The sequence below is a fragment of the Lynx rufus genome, unplaced genomic scaffold, assembly GCF_022079265.1.
Source record: "Lynx rufus isolate CCGP_SWC_20201006 ecotype Redwood Valley unplaced genomic scaffold, mLynRuf1.p SCAF_6, whole genome shotgun sequence".
Taxonomy (NCBI): Eukaryota; Metazoa; Chordata; class Mammalia; order Carnivora; family Felidae; genus Lynx; species Lynx rufus.
Genome location: NW_025814878.1, coordinates 4742510 through 4758216, shown reverse-complemented (window position 1 = coordinate 4758216; position 15707 = coordinate 4742510). Strand labels below are relative to the sequence as shown.

At 39.7% G+C, this 15707-nt stretch overlaps 1 protein-coding gene across 9 annotated transcripts in view; it reads left to right on the top strand.

Moving 5' to 3' along the window:
- The window catches only part of ARID1B (AT-rich interaction domain 1B), a 450798-nt gene that overhangs the window by 127060 nt on the left and 308031 nt on the right, over positions 1-15707 (top strand). For all 9 annotated transcript variants that reach the window (XM_047102157.1, XM_047102162.1, XM_047102161.1 and 6 more), the window contains exon 3: positions 7854-8003. In XM_047102157.1, the coding sequence (XP_046958113.1) occupies positions 7854-8003 (150 nt within the window). The remainder of the gene's footprint in view (positions 1-7853; positions 8004-15707) is intronic.

Genomic DNA, 15707 nt, shown 5'->3' with positions numbered 1-15707 from the left:
CTTAAGTGTACCATTTGATGAATTTTGACACATAGGTACATCCATTAAACTACCAACCCAGTTAAGATGCAGAATATTTTTGTCACTCCCACAAATTCCTTCATGCCTGATTTTAGCCATTCTCCATATTTCACAACCAATGTTAAGATCTATTCTATTACCATATATTAAGTTTGTGTGATTTTGAATTTCACATAAACAGGTAATACTGTGTTTTGAATGTGTCTACACTTAATATAGTTCTGGAGGGAACTGTAGATACCAAACCAGACTATACTTTTTAGAACAAAAGGATCTGAGGCTGATGTGAAAATTATATTAAGAACAGTAGGTCTTTCAAAAGAATGAAGTTAGACCCTTAACTTACACTATGTACAAAAAATTAACTCAAAATGGATTCACAGACCTAAACATAAGAGCTAAAATCTATAGAACCCTTTTTTCCCCCTTAAAGTTTATTTATTTATTTTGAGAGACAGAGAATCCCAAGCAGGCCCTGTACTGTCAGCACAGAGCCCGACATGAGGTTCCATCTCATGAACCGTGAGATCCTGACCTGAGCCAAAATCAGGAGTTGGATGCCTGACTAAGCCACCCAGGTGCCCCAGAATCTATAGCACTCTTAGAAGAGGGGTGCCTAGGCTGGCTTAGTCGGTGGAGTGTGTGACTCTTGATCTTGGGATTTTGAGTTCAAGCCCCACGTTGGACACATAGAGATTACTTAAGTATATATATATATATATATATATATATATACACACACACACACACACATACATATATACACACACACATACACACACACACACACACACACACACACATATATATATACATATATACACACACATATACATACATACTTATATACAAACATATACACACATTTAGGTAATATACATATGTAATATACACCTATATACATATGTAAAAGTATATACATATATAAAAGTATATACATATATATAAATATATACATATATATATTTAAGAAATAAAGTTCTTAGAAGAAAACATAGGGGAAAGCTTCATGACATTAGATATAGCAGTAATTTCTTGAATGTGAAGCCATTGCACAGGCAACAAAGGAAAAGATAGGTAAATTGGACTACATCAAAATTAAAAACTTTGTGCACCAAAGGACACTAATCAAGAGAATGGGGGCACCTGGGTGGCTCAGTCAGTAAAGGGTCTGACTTCGGCTCAGGTCATGATCTCAACAGTTCGTGAGTTTGAGCCCTGCATCTAGCTCTGCTCTGGCAGTGTGGAGCCTGGACCAGAGATTCTCTCTCTTTCTCTCCCTCTCTCTCTACCCCTCTCCCACTTGCATGTGTGCCCTCTTTCTTTCTCCTTCTCTCTTTCAAAATAAATTTAAAAAAAGACAATGCAAAGGCAACTAATACAATGGAATATTTGCAAATCCTATCCAAAATATTTAATGCACTCCTACAATTCAACAACAGAAAACAATCCAATTAATAAATGGGCAAAGGAGATAAATACATTTTTCCAAGTAAGATAAACAAATGGCCGGTAAGCATGTAGAAGGTGCTCAACACCACTGATCATTAGGGAAATGAAAGTCAGACACACAAGGAGTATGATACCACTTCATACCCAGTAGGATGGCTATTACAAAACAAACAAACAAGCAGAAAGCAGCAAGTGCTGTCAAGGATGTGGAGAAATTGGAACACTTGTGCACTGCTGGTGGGAATATAAAATGGTACAGCCACCGTGAAAACAGTATGGCGGTTCCTCACAGAATTAAGCATAGAACTACCATGTGATCCAGCAATTCCACTACTGGGTGTTTATCCGTAAATACTTGAACAGATGTTCGTGTGTCCTTTTTCATGGCAGCATTGCTTGTAATGACCCCAAAATAGAAACAACCCAAGTGTCCATTATGGATGACTAGATAAGATGATTTCCCTATATTAACGTGTCTGTGATAAATTTAGGACGATGTAAAGTATTTCTTTTGATCTTAAATTGTTTCCCTCTAAAAGGAAGGACAAAACTGATAATGTAAATAGATTCAGATAATCCAGAGGTGACAGATCTGTAATAGAAACCGAAGTGTATTTTAGTAACATAACTTCCTAATCAAGGAGGATTATAATATCTGTTCCCAATGTTTTTGTAAGCTGTTGTGGAGATAGAACATTGGACGGGACGATTGTGTAGCCCAAGGCAGAAAGCTCTTACATTTATATGTCGGTGGTGTGTGATTCATAGTATGTGTTTTATATACCTATTCCAGGAGGCTCAGTCAACAAATACTAATTGAGCTCTTACTGCGGGCCAGGCCTTGTGAGTGCAGTGATGAACTAAACTGCCAAGACCCCATTTTCTATGGGATTTACATTCCAGTGGGTGTGATAATATGCTTGTAGTCAGGTACATTTGAGAAATCCCAGATTTAAAGGTGGATGTGTTTCCTAACTTCTTTTAATATACTTAACACACCTTTTAATATACTTATACGTTATGTTTTATATTTTTATGTTTACTTCTCAAATTTTTTCGATTATAGGATTCATTTCTGTGAATTAACTTGCCAGATTAGTGCCCCTTGTAGGTGCCATTAGGTTTCGCTGGCGTAAAGTCCTTCCTGTCAGGGATTTATCAATCTTCAGGAAAGGTAGGAGACCCTCGTGAAGTCTTTGGCTTCATCTTGCCCGTTGTGAAAGGCAAGAGATTAGGGGACCTGACTTAGCAGTCAGGGATGGGTCTCTGGAGCAAAGATCTAGCTGGGCCTCTTTAAATAAAGCAGCTGACCAAGGCATTTTCCTCTCCAGCCCCTTCATGGGGCCTGGCTCCTGCTTTGTGTGCATGCTGGGGTGACGTCTATGCCTCTGCCTTTTTGGGGGAGGGGAGATGTGGGATGGGGGGAGGTGAGCTCTTTATTTCAGAATTTTAAATTATGAAACAATTTACGCATACAGAAAAGTACGGAAACAAATATAACAGACAGTTGTGTAACTACACCAAAATGGTTGGGTGTTAACATTTTGCCACATCTCCATATCTCCGTCTTTTTATAAAGGGAAAAATGCAGGACTGAGAGCCATCCCTTCTCTTCCCCTCTCCCCCTCCAGAGAGTGTCATCTGTTCCCTTTTCAATGCATGGTTTTCAGTGAATACTTTAACTATATATATATATATATATATATATATATATATATATATAATAACTATATATATATAAACCCCCAAACAGTATTTTTTGTGTGTATTAAAAATTCAGACAAATGCTATTATACTGCATTCTTTTGTTGCTTTTAAAAAAAATTCAGCATTATATTGTTTAGATTTGAGCCATTTTGATCTGTGGGCCTTACTACATCATTTTTTTTTTTTTGTAATTGTATAGAATTCCATTGTATGGCTATAGCAAAATATGTTTTCTTTCCTTTTATCTACTTGTCAGAGTTCGATTGTGTCCTCTTTCTGGCTTTGTAAATACTATTGCATCGAGTATCCTTCTTGGGACACCTGTGAGTGTTTTCGTGTGCATATATTTATAAGGGGAATTGCTGGATTATGGGGTCAGTGCACCTTTAAACTTGGTGAGGAAACTGTTTTCTAAAACTTCTTTAGGACAAAAACTGGAGAGAAGATAAACCTTGATTATTTCTTCAATTTTGAAATATGAGCAAAGGGTTCAGGATAAGGTATACTGAAAGACGGGGCCCAGAATTTCTGTACATCTAACATGATACAGAGATGTGAAAGTTGATACTCCCAGTTTTTATCAGAGTGGTTTCCTAAAATAAATACTTAAAGTAAATGGATCATTTTTAGCTATACTTTTTCCCTCTTCAGTAATATAGGAAAGTATTCATATCTCTTTGAAAATTGGAATAAATTTTTTGTTATTATGTGTGCTCGTGCTCCGCGTAAGATCTTCTTTATTTAGAAATGAGTGAAATAAATTCTTGTTTTTAAAAAACAGAAAAGCTCTGCTCTCAGGCATTTTCTGGAGATTTCCATTTGGTTTAGCTTAGTGATATTTTTATTCAAACTGTGATAAAGGTCCAGAGCGTTGGCTGAGTATATAATGGCCTAGAGGGTAAGCGGTTAATAGCCGAGCACTGTGCCACTGTTAGCGTGAAGTTCACTGGTCTGCCTGTTAGATGAAGCTGAATGTAGGCGTCTCAAAGAGTTGGGTGGTACAAGTGATTTCAGTTTTATAAGATGTTCCTTCGTTAATTTAATTCTTTATATACTAACCTGATTCAGGAATCCACTGAACAACATCCATTCATTCAGCAAACATTTATTGACTGGCAGGCCCTCTCCCCAGAGACATTCCATGAATGTGGGAGCTTAATGTCTAGTGATGAGGACAAACAGTAAACACAACACCCAATTAAGGGGTTTACTGACTCAGTCAGACCATCTCTGCCGTGTGAAATGGAGTTGGAACTGGCATGAGAAAGACGGTTGGGGCTGTGCTTGTGTAGTTAGGCTGGCCAGGGGAGGGTGGATCTGAGCTACAAGTGCTTCGTGACCCCAGCTCCTGGCGCTTGGTCCCCGGTCCTCAGTGAAGTCTTGGTTGCATTTCCCTTGCACCCAACATTCTGGGGATGTCACTTCTCCTGAAGGTGTTTGAGAACCAAGACGTACGCAAGAAGACCCTCAGCGGCCAAAATGGATTTTACAGGATTCGAGGCGGTAACGGCTCCCACGCTCCCCTCATGGACGAGTCCCCTGGGCCTTCGTGTTTTTAACCAGTGTCACGGGCTCCTCAGTCCTCAGCAGATTCCGTTGAGGATGGAGGTCAGTGGTGAGCGATGGCCGGGTGCCCTGGGTGGCACGTAAGGCAGGCGGCAGAGCGAGACCATAGTTACCCAGTGGGGTTTGTGCAGACGGTTTTCGGCAGGAGGCTCTGGGGCCTTTAGTGTATCCTGGCTCAACCTGCTGATTTATGTTTTATGATGGTGATTGTTTGGCTTAAGATTTTAGAAAAGTATATGATAGATCTTCGAAAGCCATGCCTCTGAATTGATTAAAGCAAGAGCAGTGTTGATGATTAAAGAACGTAGACTTGAGTTCCAGACAACTGAGGCGTTAGATTTAGAAATTGAGTTTTGAAAGAAAAACTTAGGAAATACTTAATATTTTAGAGAGAGCACTGCAACTTGTAGTTTAAGAAGTAATGGCATCTGTGTAGAGTTCCAGGTAGGATTATTATATTGCTGGTTATAATAGGAACATGAGTTAATAGAGAGAGTAGGCCCTATCTTGTAGATAGGGGTGTGAGACAGATACGGTTACGTGACTGACCATGTTCACACAAGTGAGGCACAGTAGGACTCGGATTTGGACTTGACACGTTTCTAACCCAAAGACTCTTCAGCTAAACAGAGTTCAGGGATCTCTGCTTCAACGTGGCTGCCATGGAAGGACAGGGGATGGGGTTCAGTCGATGGGCACCAGGACCCAGGTCTCACTGACAGACTGATTGTCCCGTGTTATCAATCACCTCACCCCCGGCTCTCAGAGGGGGAGCTGCCTGTTAGGTCAGTACCAGGTGAATTAGGCCCATGTATCTAAAAGGAGAGCAAATAGGTTTAATGGTGGAAGACCGCTGTAAAATTTCCCAAGCAGAAGTTTTTGATGGTTTCTCCTCCGAAGTTGGCCGTGTTCTGCGGACTGTGGCCGTGGCTCCATTGAACGTTTGCTTGTAGTCCCAGCAGCCTACCTGGGCTCCCCTGCACCCTGACTTGCCCCCCGCCGCCTTTGGAGAGCTCGAATAGACCGTGAGGGTCTAACATGTGCATGGCTGCTCCAGTGTTAGTCGCTGCCTACGACACGCTCTGTTGTTGTCCTTCTTAGAAAGTAGAGCCCCGCTCCCCAAACGGCACATTCATACTGTGTGTAAGGGTTTCTGTAAACCAGAAAGTCAACATATTAAAGTGCAATTCCCAGGGGAGTCGCCGGCTGTGTTGATTGAGCTTTACAGTAGTTTTAACACTGGCAAAAGTGTTATCCTAACTGCTTCAAATCAAACTGCAAAGATGCTTGTGTGAAATCTAGTATTAGATATCAAATCAACATATGGGTGCTGAACGGAAGGATATGTGTTGTGGTAGTATACGATATTCTAGCATGTGGAGTTGTATTTTATGGAAATTCTTTGGCTTGGCTTATGGCAGGGACATACATTCATTATGAGATATCAAGCTGTAAAATAAATAAAAGCAAAGAATTCAACTGTGCAGTTAAATGGTTTTCAGCACAAACTTGTCTGCTCTACTAACGTAGGGTCTGCGTGATGAGGCATTTGTGAGCCATTGTGGCCAAACGCTCGTGATTGTTGTCGACAGGCCTTGACGATAATCTAGATCAGGTCAGAAAGAAAATGAACTTTAGTTTTTGGCATTTTTCTCCTTTTTCTTCATTGTATGTCTTAACAAATTACCGTGCTAATTGGTGTTAGAGGCAAAGCGTTGAATATTTTTCTCCCTTTACCATTCCTTCTTTTTCCTCATTTGGTATTTTATAGCGATTGCGTTTGTGTCTGAATCCTTGAGTACGTGGGCTCATGGGCTTCTAGTTCTGGGGGTTTTCAGGTGGACCATGTTGTTATTAAAAGTGCCTTGGGGGGCGCCTGGGTGGCGCAGTCGGTTAAGCGTCCGACTTCAGCCAGGTCACGATCTCGCGGTCCGGGAGTTCGAGCCCCGCGTCAGGCTCTGGGCTGATGGCTCAGAGCCTGGAGCCTGTTTCCGATTCTGTGTCTCCCTCTCTCTCTGCCCCTCCCCCGTTCATGCTCTGTCTCTCTCTGTCCCAAAAATAAATAAACGTTGAAGAGTGCCTTGGTCATCCTCGTCTCTGGAGTGCTTTTTGCTATCCTGATCCCGTTTTCCTTTTCCTCTGTTGTTCTCTCTTCCAATTAGAGGGGAAAAATAAGGCAATAGAGTTTTCATTTGAAAAAAAATTTAAAAGTATCATCCGTGGTGTATTACATGAGCAAAGATTATAAGGATGTTTAGGTTCGTGCAAATTAGAGATGGGGGAGGGAAGACTCATCTAGAACATTTTTGCCTGTGTCTGGCATTTGCAGGGTAGTGCACTCTGCTTTACACCATTACGTGTTTCATCAAGTAGGAAAATACTATCTCACTATTAGATACGAATCCTTCCGTCAAGAACTCATGTTGTTGGTTATATTGTGTTACATGCATAGTACTGTCTTTTAAAAGGGTTTTATTTGATTGTAAAGTGATGTAGTTTCTTTTTAGCAAAAACAGTAAATAGAATTGCTGATGTAACTGGTGTAGTATCTGCTGCTATGTAGTTGGGGCTTTTTGACCTTCGTTGAAACAAAAATATGCCCTATACAGGTACCCAAGCCTTAAGCATCCTACAAAATAGTAGTAAGTGCGCTTGGACTGTTGGAGTTCATTTTCATTTTGAGCTTGGTACGAGAATGGATTAACATAATGCTCTTTTGACTTTCTTAGAGGCTAATTGTTTTTTTTTCTTAACATAACAGCATTTGATTAGTTTCACGTGTACAGTCTACACCTCGCCAACTCAGCAGAGGCCGACGTGTTTTAATGTCAGTATTAGGAAATGCCCCCCCCCCGCTGGGTTTTTATGAGGTTATCAATATTTGATATCTGTTGAAATACTATTTTTTAAAACAAATTTTCTTTTTACTTCGTTGACAATATGTGTCCAGAAGACACGATTTATGTAATGGAGGGAAGATTAAAAATACTGAATTCAATTGCTTAGCCGAGAGTCCCCCGCACGTTGCTGAATCGAAACCGTATTTGACCGCCCTGGATTGCACATTTTGACTTTTCTCGCTTGTGTTTTGCTCGTCTTGTCGACAGATGCCGCCTCAGTATGGACAGCAAGGCGTGAGTGGTTACTGCCAGCAGGGCCAGCAGCCTTACTACAACCAGCAGCCGCAGCCCCCGCACCTCACCCCGCAGGCGCAGTATCTGCCGCCCCAGCCCCAGCAGCGGTACCAGCCCCAGCAGGTGAGCGCAGCCGCTGGGCCCCGCCCCTGGCCCGGCCCTCCAGGTCTGTGTCCCAAGGCCAGACTGGGCTCTGACGCGTATTCCCGTCCCGCCTGGAAGAGTCTGTTTTCAGTGGTGGTGGTGGTGGTGGGGGGGTGCAATATTGAGAAAATGCCGAAGTACATCAGATCTGAACTGCTCGTTTGTTTACGGATGGATGTTCGAAATTGTAGAGTGGGAAGAGTACGCTTATTCGGAAAAAATGGTTTTATCGACCATTTCATCTTGCTAGTTGGCACCTACGTGGTATTCCCATGTTGAGCTTTTTGGGGGTTTTTGTTTTAATGGTAAGTGCTACTCTGTCAAACACCGTTGCCTGTGCAACGTTACTCTTCTTAAGCTACCTCATGAACTGATAATCGCTTCAAAATACTAGAGGGAATCATGTACTTTAAGGATATTGAGCAGTGTGTAGTTTAAATTAGCCTCATTAAATACTCTTTTATGTTATCGGGCTGTGTATTTCAGCTCCCGTGATCGGTAGAAAAATCGTACATACGCACGTGGTGAAGTGATTCAGTCTCCTCTTGTTTTTTAGAGGTTGACACGGAGTGATAGGAAAGGGCCCTGTGAGCTCGGGACTCTTACTCTGAATCCAGATACACGTTTAATAGCACTTCCAGTGATAAGCGTCAAAATGTAACTTTCCATTTCATATTTTCCTTCTTTCTCTTTTCATGGGGTGGAGAAGGAAGGCAGTGACGTTGATGATTCAGTTTTCAAAGTGCTTGCACATGTTGAAGAGATTGTTGATGCTAAACAGGGTGAAAAAAAATATATGAAGTTTGGGGTGCCTGGGTGGCTCAGTCGTTAAGCGGCCAACTCTTGGTTTCGGCTCAGGTCATGATCTCACGCTTTGTGATGTTGGGCCCCCGAGTTTGGCTCTGCGCTGACAGCACGGAGCCTGTGTGGGATTCTCTGTCTCTCCCCCTTCCCCTCTTGAGCTCTCATGTTCTCTCTTTCTCTAAAAATAAAATAAAGTTAAAAAAATAAATATGTGAAGCTTAATTTATTTTAATTTATTTTTATTTTTTTAAGTTTATTTTGTTTATTTTGAGAGAGAGCACGTGTTGCATGTGCTCAGGGGAGGGGCAGAGAGAGGGTGAGAGAGAATCCCAAGCAGGCTTCGTGTCAGCCAGCGAGGGACTGGAACTCACGAACCTTGAGATCATAACCTAAGCCTAAGTCAAGAGTCAGATGCTTAATTGACTGAGCCACCCATGCGCCCTTGAAGCTTAATTTTAATTCAGCTGATTTCTTAAGTATTTTCTTGGGTTCTTTGGAATCTTTTCCCCTGTGACTTCTATTTAAGAGTTTTAAAGAGTTTATGACTTTAAACAAAACATGTTAAAACAGCAGAGATTGAAATCCTGTAGAATCTTGTGGGGTTTTTTTGTAAATGTTTTCAAAATTCTGATACTAGATGAAGGAATTTATGGAGGTAGGAATGTATATTTCAGTTATATGGTCTAGTCTTGTATTAAGATGTGGGAGAATTAAATAATCTTCCAATATCGTTTTTTTAAGTGAGAGAAACTAGTGTCTGAGTTTATGATATAGAAAGTTCTAGGCTTTTTCAAGGGCTTTCAGCACCTGATTGAACTTCTTGGTAGACACAGGACGTTTTCTCATGCCATCAAAATTTAAGAAGGACTGAATAGAGAGATTACGTTAGTATTTTACTTTGGTGTGCTAAAATAAATCTCTGATTGTAAAACCAATCTGATTAAGGATTCTGAGCGCCTGGCATTTCCTTGGAGACCAAGCTCAAATTTACTTCCTTTATGAAGCATTCACTGATGTCTTCTATCACGTGGCAATTAGTTATTTAATAGCCTTCACATTTAAATATTTAAAGCATACTTCAGGTGAAATCTTATTTTAATGAATACTATTTTAATGTGCTTGGTTTAGGACTATTTTATGCTTTGCTACTACCATTATTTTATTGATTTGAGTGTGGCAGATTATATGGTAGGAAATACTATATGTAGAACCATGGCTCTCTAATGTAATTATTGTCATTCCTGTATGTTCTGAGGGAGACAAAACATTTTTTGAACTCTATGAGAAAGGTTTTCTTGTTTTCATACTCCCCACCTGTAGAATGTTTTTTAACTTTCGGTAAGTTCATTATGGGACAAAGAGGTGGAGATCAGAGACATTTATGTGGCTGAATCAGAGGGTCTTGTTTGACAGGAAGAACTTTGGTATTTAGGGAGTTAGACGTTCAGATAGATTTGGGAAGTTTGCCTAGGAAATTAGAGTTAGCATTTTGGATATGGTTAGCACCTCCCAAAACAACGTAACAATGACCAACAGGATATTTTCAAAATCAAGCTGAATTTTACTAAGAATGTGTAATTCTGAATTCACATACATTTAAAACCCACAGGAAGCTCAACTGTATTTAATGTAGTGAGCCAGTATTTCCTAACAGACAAAACATTCTTTTCTGTACACTTTCTTGTTTCCAAACAGCATAACGTGGTCTATTGATTTTTATATTAGGGAATCAGTCAGCAAATAATACTTTGTGTCTTTTGTTAATAGGATTGATACAAAAAGTGATTTTCGGGTTCCATGAAGACACCTCACTCTGTGTCTTTAACATTTGTCAACGTGTTATGTTTTGAATAATCAATACATTCATATATTTCAAAAAATATGAGGAAAGGATACAGATAAGCTTCCCACCTCACCCAGATAACCACGTGAGTAGGCTATCTTGCATCTTTCTGGAGTATGTTTATACAGAAGAGCAAGATACTGTATTTTAGTATTAAATTATTAAATGTTTGTTTAGTTTTGAGATAGAGGACATGTGTGTGTGCAAGCAGAGGAGGTACAGAAAGAGAGGGAGGGAGAGAGAGAATCCCAGGCAGGCTCCATGCTGTCAGCACAGAGCCTGACACGATCCACAAACCACAGGATCGTGACCAAAACCCAGAGTCAGATGCTTAACTGACTGAACCACCCAGGTGCCAAGATTCCATATTTAAATTTTTACTCCACTTTCCCACAAATGGTGGCATACTGTAACATGCACACTTTTCTGTTCTTTGTTGTCCTCCTCTCCCACCCACTTAAGGGTAGTTTCTGTCGAACTTGCCAAAGGAGCACGTTAAAGTAACCCTTCATTCTTTTTCATAGCTTCCTTTCATTTTATGGACACACCGCGATATATTTAACCAGTTCCTTTTTGATGGTCATTTAGATTAGTTTAAATTATTTGCACTTCAAACGAGACTGCCAAGATAAACTTTGTATACGTATCATTTTGTAAATGTGCGAGTCTATCTGTAGGATAAATTTTCGGAAGTGGGACTAGTGTGTCAATGGGTGTATGCAGTTACAGTTTTGGTAAATATTGCCAGATCGTTCCTTTGAGGGGTCGTACCAATGTATCAGTGTGTGAGAGTACCGGTTTCCCTACACTCGTGCCAGTAGCATGGTTTTTACTAAGCTTCTGGATTTTTGCCAGTCTGATAATGTAATTTTAATTTGCATTTATCTTGTTTTGAGTTCTGTTGAATGTTTTTTATACTTAAAAGCGTTTGCATTTCTTTTTTTTTTATTGTGAATTCACACCTTTTTATCTTGAATTTTTCTGTTCAATTGTTGGTCTTTTAAAAGTTGATTTAATAAAAACCTATATATATTAGGAAGACTGGGTCTTTGCCTGTGATATGAGTTACCAACCACCCTCCCTCACCTTGTCATTCATCTTTTGACATTAATTATGGTTTATTTGTTTGTTTGATCTTGCAGAGGGACTTTTTAAATTTTAAAAGGTATGTATGTAGTCAAAATTATCACTCTTTTAAGATCTCTGGATTTTTTTTTTTTTTTTTAAGTGTGACTTTGAGCCTTCCACACTCCACAGAGTTTACAAAGGAACTCTCCCATGTTATTTTGGGAGTGTTTTCATGGATTCAGTTTCACATTTCACTTACCCTAATCCAGCTTAACTGTTTTTTTGTTTTGTTTTGTTTTTTTTGTTTTTGCCAGATCTTTAAGTGCCTTCTCTTGTGTAAGCTATTGTGTTAGGGCTCTACAGAGAAACAGAATGTGTGTGTGTGTGTGTGTGTGTGTGTGCGTGTGTGTGTGTGTGCGCGTGTGCGTGCGCGCATATTCACATATCCTATTTGGTTAGGATAAAGAGATTTGTTGTAAGGAGTTGGCTTATACAATTATGGAAGCTGGCAAGTCCAGAACCTGCATTGTGAGCCAGCAGGTGGAGATTCAGGAGAGCTGATGGTGGTGATGAAGTCTGAAGGCAGTCTGCTGGACTGCAATTCCAAGTAATTCCTGGAATTACTTGGAGAGGTTGGTCTTTTTGCTCTATTCATGCTTCAACTGATGGCCTACCCACCTTACCCAAAGTCACTGATTTAAATGTTAATTTCATCCAAAAGCACTTTCCAAGTTGACCCATAGAATTAACCATTACAGTTACCTTTCCCCAATTGATTGGAGATGCCCCTTTTATTATTTGCTTGGATTCCCCTAGGTATAATGTTTGGGGTTATTCTGGGGTTTTTGCTCTTTTTCATGGGTCCCTTTTTAAAAAAGTTTATTTAGTTTTGGAGAAAGAGAGTGAGAGAGTGCACACATGGGGACGGGCAGAGAGAAAGGGAGAGAGAGAGAGAATCCCAAGCAGGCTCTGTGCCATCAGTGCAGAGCCCGATGTGAGGCTTGAACTAACGAACCATGAGATCAATCATGAATGACCTGAGCTGAAATTAAGAGTTGGAGACTTAATAGACTGAGCCACCTAGGTGCCCCTCTTTGGTCCTTCTATTCATGTACTCCAGTTCTTCATTGTTTTTAGGTGTTTTGAATTTCCTTTCGAACATTCTTTCAAAAAGAACAGTCGTACTTCTTTGTTAGAATTAGTTGTCTATATTTTATATTTTTGTTGCCACTGTAAATTGTGTCCTTTTCAAAATTCATTTTCTCACTGTTATCAGTGTATATAAATCTAGTGCAATTTATAGGTTAAATTTTTTTTTTTTTGTTTAGCAGCTCTTTAAATTCTTGTTAATTCTAACAACATGTAGGTTCTCTCAGGTTTTCTTAATTTTTAAAACAAAACTGCTTTTTTTTTTTTAGAAGAAATCACCCCATTCTCCTTCGTCTTATCTTTTTGCAGACTAGCTTCCCCAAAGCATTGTTGGAGAGGGCTATCCATTCTTGTATTCTCAGACTTTAAAAGAAGGCTTTCAGCATTTATCATTAAGTATAATGTTTGTTTACTTGTTTAATTTAGTGACTGCCCACTACTAGGTAGCGAAGTACCTTTCTTTTTCTAGTTTGTGAAGGGATTTTATCATGAATGAATGCCAAAATTTATCTTATGTGTTATTTTAATAACTATTGAGATGAACACTTTGTTTTTCTCCTGTAATCCATCGTTGGGGGTATGTTATGTGTGTCTTTTTGTTTTAAAGTATTAAACCAAACATGCTTTCTGGAATCATCCCAGCTACATGATGTATTAATCTTTTTATACATCACTGAACTCAGTTTGTGGATCTCTCTTTAGGTTTCTTGACAGTGTTCGTGAATGAGATTGACTTGTAATTATCCTTGTAAGGTTTTGGTGTCTGTATTAGGGAATTTTATAAAATGAATTGGAGACTAGTCCCTTTGTAAATCTCCTGGAAGAGTTTATGTTAAAGTTTGGAATTATCTGTTTTTTGAATGGTAGAAGTTATCTGTAAAACCATAAAGGAATGTATACCTCTTGATTATTAGCTTTTGTCCCTTTCCTGACTTTTGACTTTTGATCTTATTTCCTTTGTGAATATAGGTGTATTCACGTAATCAATTTCTTCTTGAGTCAGCTTTCTGCCTTTATATATACATAGATTATATTTATATATGTGTATATACGTATACACAACACTTTGTATATCCCTACATATTAGGAATTTATTTCATCCAGTTTTTCAAATTTATTAAGAAGGTTGTTCATATAATAGTCATCATTAATTTCTATGACATTCAGAGTTAAAGGCATTTAATCCATAACATTTTCCTTTTTTTATATTCTTTTCTTTCAAGTTTACTTATCTTGTGTGTGTGAAGAGAGAGCATGTGCACGCATAGGAGAGGCAGAGAGAGAGAGAGAGAGAGAGAGAGAGAGAGGATATGAATATCCCAAGCAGGCTTCCTGTTGTCAGCGCAAAACCTGACATGGGGTTCAATCCCACAAATAGGAGATCACGACCGGAGCCGAAATCAAGAGTCCAACGCTTCATGGACTGAGTCACCCAGGCGCCCCTGTCCTGCTTTACATTTTACTGATGTTTATTTTGCTGTTCTTTCTTCAAGCAAGTGAATGCTTAGCTTATTCAAAACATGTTTGTCTGATGAAGCAAAAAAGAAGACCAAAAAATTTCTTTTTAAGTATTGCTTTGGCTGGATGTCTCCAATTTTGATGTGCATTATTTTTGTTTTCTTTTGGTTCTAAGAATTTTCTTATTTCCCTTCATTTTTTGTTTTTTGGAAGACAGTTTTATCGAGTCCCTGGGTTTATATTCTGTTCCCTAGGAAAGAACGATGTATGTTTTTGCCAGTTGCCTGTGGACGCGAGTCATCTGGAACCACATTTTGAGTCTTACTGTACAAAAATTCTTACTGGGCTGATAAACAGAATGATACAGTGGGGGTCTATGTGCCACCGTAATTCCTCGCACTTACTAGCCTAGTCATGTTCAGATATCCCCAGTTGTTGTCAGAATGCCTTTATAGTATTTTGGGTTTGTTTTTTTTTTCCCCAAGCAGAATTCAGAAAGACATGTAATCCATTGATTTGGTCCTTAAGTCTTTTTATCTGGAACGGTTTCTTCTTCCCCATCCCCATTAGAGCCTTTGGCACCTCGGAAAACTGAGTCAACTGCCTTGTGAAATGGGTTGGCTTGGAGTTTTCTCTTGCTGCGGCTTAATGTGTTCACCTAGCCCCTCTAATCCTGTAAGGTCAACGATTTTTTGTGCGTGTGGTTGTGGTAAATCATGTCCCCAAAATGTAGGGCATTGTTTCTGTTCAAATGAGGGGTGTACGACCCTCTCTGTGAGTAAGGAAGCCTCCGAGTGGTTCTAGCCCTGTTTGTCCAATGAACGAGACCAGCCTTCGCCTTTACACCTGGGTCAGATTCCTTACTGACAAAATTTGTGAGCATAGAACATGCCGGTGGCTTTTTAGGTCACCAAGTTTCAGGCAGTTTGTTACCCATCATTACTGACTAACGTGGTTTGAGTACCTCATAGGTGATGCGGTGAGTGTATCACATCAGGATAAACATCAATGTTTTGTCGTCCCACAGTAGTGGTGTTCAGATTGATCAGTGGGTTCAGGTGGTGATGGCCTTTGGGACCACTTTACATAGAATTATCTTCTTGAGGTTTTTGCAGACCACACCATTAAGTGTTAATTTTGACCAGAAACCCTGATGAAGGTTAGCCTGTGGTTGCTAATTCTCAGTGGAGCCATTTTTAATTCCTCCTACCTCTGAGTATCAAGTTCAAGACAGGTATTTTTCTGTTCTCTTTTAGTGGGTTTTCATATTCTCCAATAATGGGCATAGCCCCTCTTAGTCCCTGATTTATTTGAGATGTATGGTCTCATATTTTACGCCCTTTTGGCAGGCCGTAGACTTT